The sequence below is a fragment of the Centroberyx affinis genome, unplaced genomic scaffold (assembly GCF_046629955.1).
Source record: "Centroberyx affinis isolate AG114_WGS23_722 - 3 ecotype Tasmania unplaced genomic scaffold, CSIRO-AGI_Caff_v1 ptg001775l_1, whole genome shotgun sequence".
Classification (NCBI taxonomy): Eukaryota; Metazoa; Chordata; class Actinopteri; order Beryciformes; family Berycidae; genus Centroberyx; species Centroberyx affinis.
In genome coordinates, this window is record NW_027280168.1 from 204,701 (window position 1) to 217,555 (window position 12,855).

Below are 12,855 nucleotides of genomic sequence, written 5' to 3' on the forward strand. Positions count from 1 at the left end.
CAAAAAGGAATGTTCACTGTGTTTATAAGGCCCTCACTCCTACAGCTGCCCGCCAGAGTCTGGATTTAAACATAAACCAAAAAACCCAATCCAGGTTCATCAAAGGATGAAGTGGAAGGAATCTCTCTGAACTTTCTATATATAATGTTCATCACTCCATCACTATATTTTCACTCTGACACCTGTCTGAGGCTTCAGTCTGGACCTAAACCCAAACCAAACAATCCAACCTTCACAGTAAAAAGTAAAAGGAATTCTTTAACTAAAAATACAATTTTAAAAAGTCTTTGTAACATTTGACTTGTGTAACTTTAACAATTAAAGGAGTAAATAAAAATCTGTAAAGCTTGCTGTTTTTGGCATGAACATAAATTGTGTCAGTGTAGATTTTACTATTTTTCAATTAGTATCATATCACTGGACTGGGATTCGCAGAACATTACTCAATATCTTGAGTCAAATCAAATATGATGTTGTTTGATCAGCTGTTGCAGACACTAGCTGCGGTGTCTTGAACACCTGAATGCGGGGTGAATGCTTTTAATTATGAGAATAACAGCCATAGATACTAACCTGCTGGGCTCTATCAGTAGTTAAAAATTGTGAGGAAAAATGAATAAATGGTAAACACAGAGAGGAAAAATAAGAGATGAAAGGGGAAGCCACTGAATGCAAATGATACCCATCCCATAGCCTATTGTCTGGTCATCTGGTATATCATGGCTTTCTGAACATGTGCCCATGATGTGACAAAATTGGAAAATATCACAGGACATCTAGGACAAGGGCTCCCAGAAAATTGTTTTGTAATGAACCCCCCATCCCCCATCCCCCACCCCCAAACACACACACACACACTGATTGCCTGACTGGTTGTCACATCTCATTTTGCTTGTGGGCCAAACTTGGGTTTTGGAAGACTTGGCAGATGATGGAGTGAGCCACGGTGATTATAATCGTCAGAGCTACAGAGAGGATGGGCGCTTCTGCAGTAATTTCACATGGAAGATGCAGGACAGAGGCGGGCGGGCTTTGGTAGAATCATTCCAGTCGGTCCAGTAGGAAATAGGCCGGGCCCACAGCTTCCCTGCATCCCTGCATCCCATCTCAGCTCTCTCTCTCGCTCTCCGCTTCTGCTCATATTTATGCATAAGGCGTTTCTGCAGTGAGCCGCTGGATATTGATGTGTTTTAAGGAGGTGTCCCCGCTCCTCTCCTCCCTCCCTCCTCTCCCTCCCTCTCTATCCTCTCTCCTCCCTTCCCGCTCCGCTGTGCTGAACCGTGGGGTTTCGGTGCGCTCAGATGCGCTCGGCGTTCAGACTCATAAGGACCCCGATGGCCCCTAACCAGAGGGACTGCGCTAACCAGACGACCAGCCCCGGCTTCAAGCTGCCCTAGCAAAGGCAGGACCCCGCAAGTCCGCTCCTGGAATACCGCATTGTTTTATCATTTCCCTCCTCTGTCATCAACAAGAGAGAAAGGTGATGATGCGCCTGCGATGGTGGATTTCCCTTTTGTGCGTCTATGGATTGATGCACGTCGGTCACCCGAGCAACCCTGATGCCCGAAATGGTAATCAAGGCTATTTAAGATATTACATGTAACATTATTGCGCAGCTAGAATAAAGCCGAGCGGTTATATCGTTATCAGCATGTTTAATTTCATTCTAGGCTAGGCGAATCCGTGAACTGCCTCTAAAATATGCATGTAGCCTATAGCTATTTTATCTTATCAAAGAAAATCTCCCCGTTGTCGGTCTTATCACCGTTTGAAATGAAATGTTTGTGATGGAAGTGTCTCTGCATCGTAATAGTGTTTTCCGCAAGGAGGCACAGGCTAGATCCCAGTAATGAAATCGGTGTTTTCCTCCCTGTGCAGGAGACGCCTTGTCGAGCTTGAAAGCTCTTCGTGATGCAGGCAGGTTTGTCGGGAAGGAGGACACAGTGCCTCTCCGCCTGCTCTACAGCAGGCACAACCACAGCCAAATCACACACGACGTGCTCAACACAAGGGTTAGATCCGGCTCCAGCTCGACGCAGGTACATGGTGTCTTTAGTGTTTGTCTTGTTGGGATGCGGTGCACACATGTGTGTGTTGGATCTCACAAAGGAAGATGCCTTCAGTAGCCCGTTGCCATAGGAGCCATCCGCTATTTCGATCTTGTTTATGTTTTTGTTGATTCATCCCCTCCTCTGCCCTTGTCCTCAGATGGGCCCTTTGTATTTCTACCCACAATTAGTTAATTACTATCAATATTCAAACAAAAACAGAGGCTTGAAACATTTTGGCAGGAGCAGAAATGGGATAATTAGATTGCCTCTGCAGGTACTATGTGGGTCATCTACAGGATGCTTGGCTTCATAGGCTATACAATGGGCAGGCCACACTGCCTGGAAGTTAATCAGAAATGTCTAGTTCAGTGGTAAGCCCATTCAGATGCACCTTCTGTTATTGTTTAGACTGGTCATACTTTGTGAAAACCATTACCCTCTGAAACTTAGGTTGGCATTTGGCCGTGCTGAACCATGATAATCAATTATTGAGTGATATCTTTAGCGCTTCCCCGAAAATGTAATCTTCTCATGTCTTTGAACCTTTCCCAGCAGGTGTCTCACCTCACCTGCTCATATCTAATGCAACAATACATGAATTACCTCAATTTCTTCATGAATGAAAGTGACCAGCAGGCTAGATGCATGGCCCTATTGCAGTAATCTACAGAAAAAGTGTTGTGGAAGTCTCACTATCACTTTACAGATTGACTTGGAATCCAAAGGTGGAGGGTTAAAGGAGCATTAAAATAGATCCCCCAAATTATTCTTTACAAATGGGTATCAAAGGTTATTATCTACAGTAGGCCTATGTTAGGATGCCAAAGGCTTCCTGTGCCCCTTTTAAATGTAAGATGAAATAAACGCTGTACACTTGTAGGTAAAGTAAGGTAAATTGGGTAAATTGTGTTTTATGTGCCTACACAATCACCCACAAAATCTGTTATGTAACAAAATTATCCAGAAAACTATTGGTCCTAAAGAGAGTTTTAAAACCAGTACACTGGGTTATCGAAAACTCATGGGCTTAACAATTTTGTTGTCTGGCAAGATAGCCTACCAGAACCAGTTGGCTGGTCCATAATAAGTGCGATATAGTGCACTAACCATAATCACTGTAAGTGTGTTCACTGACTCAGTTCACTGTACCAGCATGTCGACTGGGTTCATTTCAATAGATGAGTCAATTAGCATTGTGCTAACCTGTCATGCGTTTTTAATTTGTGAGGCTTAGGCTTGTGTAGGCTAGCCTATTCAGGGCTCCTAGAGAGTCGGAGAGGCTACAGATGGTGGCAGGCAGGGAGGTGTTAACCCTTTGTCTCTCATACCTCAGACAGCGCTGGAGCCTGATGGGTAAACAAGCTAATGGGAACCATCTGCCAACAGATATAATGTTATGTTTTTTTACATTTTCCTTTCAAAGCTGTTATTTATTTCCACCACAGATGTGTCACGTATCACAGTTGTTCTGCCGACTGGATGGGATGTATTTTAAAGCCAGTGGCCTAATTTTTGCAGAACAAATGAACGCTAGTTTTGTTTCTACTTACTGTGAAAAGAATCTTGATTCACTTCACCAATGTCATGACAAAACCCCGGTGTTATTACAAAGAGCCATTTACTTTATGTGGAGCCAGTTGAAATGAGCATAATTCCTGAGTTGCATATAATTCCTGAGTTGGCAGCCCATGAGATGTTTTTGTTTTGCTCAGTCTGATAATTGTATGGAGTATACACTGTGTCAGCTTATGGTTATAAAAAGAACTCACATATAAGGAATCAATTTCTACCTCAAATTTCTCATTAAGCTATATAAGATACATTGTAAGTGAGGAATAGAAAGAGATGGAGGAAGGAGCAAGACAGAGGATGGCATCTTTGATTTGATCTGTGTTCTCTAGAGAGTTAAAACAGGCCTGCAATCAGCCGTGATGTCACTTGCAAAAGTTTTGATCTGTTTTTAGCTCAACAGCCTAAAACAAATCTGTCAAATAGTCCTGAAAATGTGTGACACACAGAAAGCTATTTATAGACTTCTGTTGCATTGCCTATTTTCAGTCTCAGGCACAAACAACTACACCACTGAATGAGCAGTTGGGAGTTCAGCAAAGTGCTCTTGGTGTTTTGGTGGAAAACAAATGCTTCAAGTAGAATCAGTGTGTGTGTGTGTGTGTGTGTCTGTCTGTCTCTGTTAGTTTGTATGTTTGTTTGCCTGCCTGTCTGTCTGTTTGTCTGAGCCTGTCTGCCTGTTGGTCTGCAGTGGAATGATAGCACTTAAAGTCATACTTCCATAGTCATGAGTGGAAAGTCAGGCCTGTTATAATTTAGAAATCAATGAAACAAGAGTCAGTGATGGTCTCAGAATATTGGCCCAGCTCAGTCGAACTGGGAAATGTGCTCCCATTAAACACAATTACTGGTACCACCTCCCACGGATTCAGTCTGCCGGATTAGATTTCATCTGAAGTGTGCCGCGAAAAGGGATTGCCCTTTGTACGTGCTCACACACACGCACACACACACACACACACGCACACATACACACACGCACACACACACACACACCCCTTATATATGCATTGAACACACATGCACACACAAACAATAGAGTCTGTGGTCACTGGGGACCTCATGGTCTAAGGTCGTCCTTGGGTGAAAATTGGGGCATCTCCTCAAACAGAAACAGAACACACACACACACACACACACACACACACACACACACACACACACCCTCCTCCCCTAGTTGTCATGCAGTGTCCGGTCTGTAATGAAGGTGGCCCGTGGGCCGTGCCTGGGGGAGGGTTAGCCGTGTTTTAGCTTAGCTCTGGGACTCCCCTAGTCTTACACAGGAATGATTGGAGGGAGTTCTCATTGCCCCTGGGGTGTGTAATGAAGCCTGTACCATATGTGCCCGGCGTCGGGGATGAATCAGACCCTCCTCCAGCCAAATCAATCACACACCGTGCATGCAGTCAGGGAGGAAGGTGTGTGCATGTCTGTATGTGCACACGGTCATATGCTATCCACATGCATTCATGTGTGTTCTTAGTGGTGTGTGTATATGTGTGTGGGTGACAAAGAACTGTGTTTTTAGCTCAAGTCAAAGTAAAAATCTTTGCTGAAATTCAGAAGATGGTAGAATTTGGTGCCTTAATGACAACAGTCTTTCACTCACAGCTGATTGGTGCTGACAAAATACAATACGGCCACCCCATCAATGTTATGAGAATTGATCCATGAATATGATGAAAATAGCCTTCAAACCCATTGCATTTATTTATTTATTTTCCTTGATGAACTGAGTATTAGTCACTCTTCTCTTCTCTGCCACCTCTTCAGGTGAACCATGTGGCCCAAGCAAGCTTTCAAGTCGATGCTTTTGGTAGAAAGTTAATCTTGGATGTGGACCTGAATCAGTAAGTATTACCATATTATTACTTTCTCTCACCCTTTTTCAGTCCCCCCCTTTCATTATCTATCTATCTATCTATCTCTCTCTCTCTCTCTCTCTCTCTCTCTCTCTCTCTCTCTCAGCACAATATTGTTTTGTGTAAATGAAAGTGGATTCAGTAATTTCTAAATGTTTATGTGCTGAATCTTTCATTGCTGACATAGCCCCAGCAGGAGCCAAGTGATTGAACAAGTGATTGTCTCTGGACTGTAAAGCACTTTTTGAGAAATTCACATCATACACTAGTTTAGTGTAAATCTCCAAGCACATATTGCTCCTTAAACTAGTGTTGACTCCAGCAGTATTTTAGCTGAGGCTGATCATGGACGTCCTGCTGGACGGACAGGGCCATATTTCCCTGTTCTTTCTTGTGTCGTGTATTGCCTGTATTTTTGGAAACGGGCAATAAATGTTAGGACATAAATAAAATGTAGTAGTGTTGTGTGCAGAAGTGGATCATTGTATGTATGCACGTATGTGTGTGTATGTGTGTGTTTGTATGTCTGTGGCTGGGCGGTTATTGTGTGTGTGTGTGATTTAGAGGTCCCATCATAATAGCAAGTGATTTACGGTAAAGGCTGGAGCGCTGCCCTGTCAGACACTGATATTGATCACACCACTGTTGATGGAAGGAGAGCAACTCTCTCTTTATTTCTCTCTCTCCCCCTTCTCCTTGTCTCCATCTCTCTCTCTCTCTCTCTCTCTCTCTCTCTCTCTCTCTCTGTGCCTCCTTCTCATACACTTTTTTCTTTAATCTCCCATTTAGGCCTCTTGCCATCTAAACCGTTTCCTGTTTTCCCTCTTTCTTTCTGTTTCCCTCTTTCACTCTTTGAGCCCATGGGCGGTGTTTGTCTCATTTAGCCCAGAAAGAGAAAGACCATGTGAACGTGGTACACAACCAGAGTGAGGCTGCAGCTCATTACAGCTGAAGTCACTCCCCTTCCTTCTCTGTTGGACTCGAGTCTCCCTGTCCCTCTCACGCGTCGAGTGTGAGAGTGAATGAAACGTTACATCACAGGAATTCCCAAGTATAAAGGATGTGTTACTGGAAGCCTGCAGCTCACTGCATGACGCATCGACATGTCATGGATAGACTCATGTATGCAAATGCACACACACACACACACACACACACACGCACGCACATACACATACCACACTCTTGCACACATGCAAAAGCACACACACATTTCACATATTCATCAGCACATGGTTTTAATGATGATGCAGTTGTTATTCATCTCTGTGAGACAAAAGTGTGCTTACAGCATCCAACTCTATAATTTCTTAACAGGAAATGGCGAAGAAAGTCCAAAAGAACATTGGCTGAAAGTAAATACTTGTCGTTTTTTTTTTTTTTTAGTATTAGTTAAATCATGTTTTTAGCCTACCAAAGAGTGAATTAGCCTCTGACCAGAAAGCGCTGGGCAACGGTTTGACATGCGTGGCTCTGAATAAGAATGAGACACTGCAATCAGCAGAATAGAGCATTGTACTCTGTGACTTGTGCTTATTCTCCACTTATCTTTTCACGCTCTTTTCTTCACACTGGCTCTCCTTCCTGCCATACACACACACACCCACACACAGTGTTATGGTTGCTTAGGTTGAAGAGGTCTTATGTTATAGGCTGCATGGCTGTGCTGTGGTGCTCTGAACGTTCCTGTCTCCGTCCCAGTCCCAGTTTTCCATCTCTCCTGGGGTAGATTCCTAGTTTCCCACTGTGTCTGAATGACTGCATCCCAGATTCCTCTCCCTGTCGCCCTCCTCTCTCTCTCTCCATCCCCAGAGCCTCTACTATACTGCACTCCACTGTTCACTGATCCCTCGCTTGACAGCCAAACCCATTGTGTTTACAGATAGCTTTCATGCCAGTCAGAATAAACTCTGCTGGTGTGTGTGTGTGTGTATGTGTGGGAGGTATTTTAGTTGAATGAGCCAACATGGTTTTTGGCTCCCAGTAGCAAGACCTAGTTCTCTCAAATTGATCAATGAGTAGCTCTGCTGTGTGTTTTTTGTGTGTTTAACTGTTGCTGTGAGCAAACAAGAGAAGTTTTTTTTCCAGTTTTAGTTGTCTGCTGCGTCTCTGTTGCTGTTTAACATCATCATTATCTTTTTGGAACGACCTTTCAGAGTCTTTGCCTACAGTGTGCGTTTAGGCATCATGTTAAAAAGTCACATGTGAAAACCTGCATGTGAATTCAAAGCACATGTGCTTTTTGGACACATGTTGGTTTTCATATGTGTCATAAATCTTTCATGTTGTATTCTTCAATCAGTTTTTACTTCAAATGTGTAAATTTCAGTGCACAGGTGTTTTTTTTCCATGAGAACATTTTTTTCATCCATTGCATACTTATAAATAATTGTTTCACATGTAAAAACTTTCCCTCGAATGTAAATAAACATTTCATTTGCACATGGGAAACCCAACATATGTCCAAAAAGCACACGTGCTTTGAATTCACATGTAGGTTTTCACATTTGTCTTTTTTCGTAAGGGTTCTTGTCTTTGTTTGGACCAATAAGCGGCTGAGAAGAAAGCTGCACTGAATAGCCAGAGTGTGTCCTGTATGTGAAGAATAATCAGTGTGTGAAAGTGTGTGTTGTAGTCATTAGCTCTGTCATCAGTACGTGGCGTATTGACGCAAGCCTCCTAGCTGAAGTGTGTCTGTCTATGGGGGGGGTCATGGGGTCATTACTCCCCCTAGCTGTCTTTGTCTTCGGCCCACCCCAAATTGCCATTCATGGGATTGGAGTGGGATGAAAATGTGCTTGGTGTTGGGGGTTGCCTATTTTTTTTATCATCCCCTTTACCTCCCCTCCCCAGCACACACACACACACACACACCCTTCTTCGTAGCCCCCCCCCCCCCCCCCCCCCCCCCCCCCGTACTACCCCTTTACCCCGCCCCTCCCACCTGCTCACGCTGAATAATACATGGTGCTGTAAGATTAAAGAGAGCTGCTCAAATGGGATGCGTGTGTGTAATGGCTTCCGTCCCTTGTCCGCCGTGTGGTGTAAGCGAAACATTCAGTCGATGTACGTGCGCAGAGTTGCATACAACTGCACGCCCACACAAACAAACACACACACACACACACACTCAAAGTTAGTAAATCCAGTATTGTTTGAGTTGAAGACAGCTGTATATGTGATTGGATCAGTTTGGGTTTTGCTTATTCAACAGTAATTATACCACTCAGTGCATTGTTTGGAAACCATGGACCAGAGATGGCCCTCTCAACTCCTGTATTACTGTACTATGATGTACTCCTGCATCATTTACATTAGATAGAAAAGCTGTTGTGTTAACACATATTCATCTAATTCTGTTCCATCAGCTCTCTTTCTCGGTGAGGAGGGACTGAATATACAAAACTCATTATTAACATTTGACCCCACATAACTGTTGACCCTTTATATAAACAAGCAGCAAGATAGCAGCCTGGCCGTCCCACAGTGTGTATGTTTGCGTGCGTCTGTGTGTGTGTGTGTGACAGAGAAAGAGAGAAAGAGGGAGAAAGAGTGTCTATGTCTGTATAGTGTTTGTATACGGTTTCTGTTCACATGTATGTTGTGTACGTATGGCTATGTGTGACAGACAGGTGGGTAGGTACAGCAGGGACCAGAGAGTTTGCTAACCACTACAGTGTTATGAAATAAGCTGCTGCAGCACAAAAGGAGGTGGGATTCTCCATCTTCTCATGTGGGATGTTGTCAAGACACTGACAGACACACCACATATTATTGTTTCTACTACTCTGTCATGTCAGCCTCCCCGCATGCACACACAAATTCTCTATGCTAATGCTGAGGGTCAATTACAAGCAATGCTAAATGCATTATTCATCATTTTAAAGGTGTGGGTGCATTGGGGATGACAGCATTGGTGGGGGGTGAAGGTGGTGCTGGTGTGTGTGTGTGTGTGTGTGTGTGTGTGTGTGTGTGTGTGTGTGTGGAGGAGGGGGCGGGCAATACAGCGTTGATATAACCATTGGGTCTATCTATGTTAGGGAACCATTGGGTCTATCTATGTTAGGGAAGTCCAAACATTTGTCCCATGGTTCAGTGGTTTGATGAATGTGTCCATATGTGTGGTGCATCCGTGCATGTATGTGAATTTGTGTGTATGTATGCTTGTGTATGTATGTGTGTGTGTGCATCTGTTTGTGTGTATGAGAGAGACAAAGTGGTTATTCTCACCAATGTGATTTGAACCCTGAAAAGGTTGCTGCTGAGTCTTTGTGTGTTGGCTGGTTGGGCCTCAGGTGGAGAAGTTGCACACAGAAGTGGTGTTTTAATTAGAGATAACAAGAATGGATTGAAAGAAATGAGGCTTGGACAGAAAAAGGAAGGATCAATAAACAATAGGAGGAAAATGAAGAGGAAAAGAGAAAGAGAAAAGCAAATTTCTTCATCTCTGTTTCACGCTCTCTCTCTCAGTTAACCTCCTATTCACCCTTTTTTCACTCTTAGGACAGATAAGCGCATCAAAATGTCATCAGACTGATAGCTAGCTCATGTTGACTTCATGACTTTGTGCATGTCCGACTTTGAATGGATGTGTTTGACATTGGGCATTTGATCACTAAAATGTGTGTAGGCCTCAGACCGCCTTGGACCGTGAAAGGTGCTGATGCTGTGGTGTTATTAGTGCGTGTCCCTGTACTGTGCGTGTGTGTGTGTGTGTGTTTGTCGCTTGTACACGTGGGTGAGGTCTTGCATACACACATGCATATGATTGAACCCTCTTGCTTGCCCCATCACAGGCTAATTCATCATCCACCCTTGTCTCCCTCCTTGCATCCTGACTTTGCTACAACCCGACTCTGCTCTTCTCCTCCTCACATCTCTCCTTCTCCACCTCCATCTCTCTCTCCCTCTGTTCCCAGGTCTGTAATTTATTGCAGCGAGGCGTGATCTGATTTACTGTGGACTTAATGAGAAAAACACAGAGGGGAGTGTGTGTGTTTGTGCAAGTGTGTGTGTGTGTGTGTGTGTGTGTGCGAGAGAGAGGAAGATAGAGAGAAAGAGAGGGAGAGAGAGAAAGAAATAGTGAAGGATGGAGAGAGCGAAAGAAAGACAGAGAGTTGCAAACCGAAGAGCACAGAGGGAGAGAGATGTGGATGTCCTTCATGCACCCTTGAGTCTTGGTGGGTGGGTTGAGCACATACAGGAGAAATGGAGTGGACTGTGTGTGTGTGTGTGTGTGTGTGTGTGTGTGTGTGTGTGTGTGTGTGTGTGCGTGAATGCGTGCTCGGGGGTGGGAGGTACTTGAAAGGAGGAGTACCTGAAAAACAAAACAGAGCATCCCTCTCCTCTCCTCTCCTCCTCTCCTCTCCTCTCCTCTCCTCTCCTCTCCTCTCCTCTCCTCTCCTCTCTCCCTTCTCTCTCTCCCTCTATCCTACTTTCTCTGTCTTTTTCACTGTAGCCCCAGGCAGGGCTTCTCTCTCTGATTTGTGTGTCGTCTGATCACACACACACACACACACACACACACGCACACACGCACACTTTAGCTGGCTCAATATCACAGCCGGAGATGTGTATATGACTGTGTGCATGAGTATGTGTGCATGTGTGTCCGTTTGTGTGTTTGTGTATCTGTGTCTACGAGCTGTATGTGCTCACATACAGTATATTAGTGAACTGGCTCAGTATCACAGCCAGAATTGTGTGTGTGTGTGTGTGTTTGAATATATGTGAGTGATGTATACGTATATGCAATGTGTGTATGTTTGTGTGTATGTGAGTATGTGTGGCAGGAGGGAAGAATTCAGCAGCATTGAAGGAGGTGTGGTGTGATGAGGAAGGGTAGGTGGGTTAATTTTGGTGAGGTGGGAGGGGTAGTGAGGGTGTTAGCATTATCTGTGTGTGTGTGGGGGGGGGGGGGGCACGTGTCCTTTTTCCTGCAGGCATTCTGTAGGCATGGTTGCAGAGAGATAAACAGGGTTAGGTTAAGGGTAAGGTTAGGGAGGAGGGCCCGTCTTTCTTTTTAGACTTGCGGGATGTTGAGCATTGGATAACGGGGTCCTCCTTTTACCCTTTCCCCCCCTCTTTCTCTCTCTCTTCCTCTCTTTAAATTTCTCCATCTCTGCCCCCTCCTTGCCCCCTCTCTCTTTCTCTCCCGCCCTCCGTCCCTCCCTCTATTCCCCCTCTCTTCTGTCGAGCCGCCTCACTCAGTATGGAGGATTAGTGGAGACAAAGAGAGATCCAGGAACCGGCTCTCGCAGAAGACAGGGACAGAAGCGTTGTTTTCTCAGCAGGAAAAGATACTAATGCCTGTTTAAAGACTATTGTTCCTCATAGATTACTCCTTTTCCCCTCTGTCATGCTGAATAAACATCCATTGATCAACTGAAAGTATAGTACGCTGTTATGAGATTGCCACCTGAGACGAACCACATTAAGACATTTTACCAATACACAGAATCTGATGTAACAATCCCTTTGTTATTTGATAGATACTTAATGGAGAGCAGTTTTATCAAGATACACACACGCATGCATGCATGCACACACACAGAAGAAGTATGTTTGACATAACAGAAATAAGTTGGCAATCAAAGAGAAAACGGAAACAGGGCGTCGTTACTTAGTCCCAAGTGTGCAGGGCTCCAAAAGTCTGTCTCTCTCTCTCTCTGTAAATCCTGTTTACATGCTGCGGGGTTCAGCGGTACCATTCCACATACTGTCACAGATACTGATCTTCATGTTCTCTTTACGGCAGCGCCCACAACATCCCCAGCCACTGCATAATTCAGGAGTCAACTGTGCTTTGCCTGTGTGTTGCGTGCTATAGAATAGGCTGTGTAATAGACCCAAGATGCTGCGTTGGGGAGAGACATTTCCAAACGAGGCTCACAGGGCCTGGGAATATAAGGTTATTATTTTTTCCCTACTTGTTCTTTTTTTATTCTATTAGCAGCGTTTTCTTGTTTGTGAGCGTCAGTATTCCCTGTGCAATAAGAGGAGGGATCCCGGTGAATATGCCGGTGGAATTGCCCATTTGATAAGTGATTGGAGAGTGAATGAATTACAGCCTGGAGACCTTTAATGAGGCCTCAGTGGGAGGGAGGGAGGGAGGTGGGGGGTAGGGCAGGTGAGAGCAGCTGCAGCTTTCCCCCAAAAAGAAACCTTCCCCCCTCTCACTGTCCCTCTCCTGCACTCCTTTCTTTTCACGTCTTATTTTCTCTTACCCACCCCTTTCCATCTCACTCCATCCCCCCATGCATCCTATAATGCATTTATACTTTCCTCTCTGGGTTTCTCCTCTCTGACTCTGCCTTTCTCTTCCCTCAGCACTCCCCCATCCTCATTACAGACCCCTGACACAGCACATGTTC

General features: G+C 44.6%; 1 protein-coding gene across 1 annotated transcript in view; it reads left to right on the top strand.

Annotated features, from left to right (window-relative positions):
* The first annotated feature begins 1,462 nt into the window (after positions 1-1,462).
* adam22 (ADAM metallopeptidase domain 22) overlaps positions 1,463-12,855 on the top strand; it is a 55,335-nt gene continuing 43,942 nt past the window's right edge. The window contains exons 1-3 of the mRNA XM_071529275.1: positions 1,463-1,571; positions 1,879-2,039; positions 5,394-5,470. Of these exons, the coding sequence (XP_071385376.1) occupies positions 1,484-1,571; positions 1,879-2,039; positions 5,394-5,470 (326 nt within the window). The 5' untranslated portion in view covers positions 1,463-1,483. The remainder of the gene's footprint in view (positions 1,572-1,878; positions 2,040-5,393; positions 5,471-12,855) is intronic.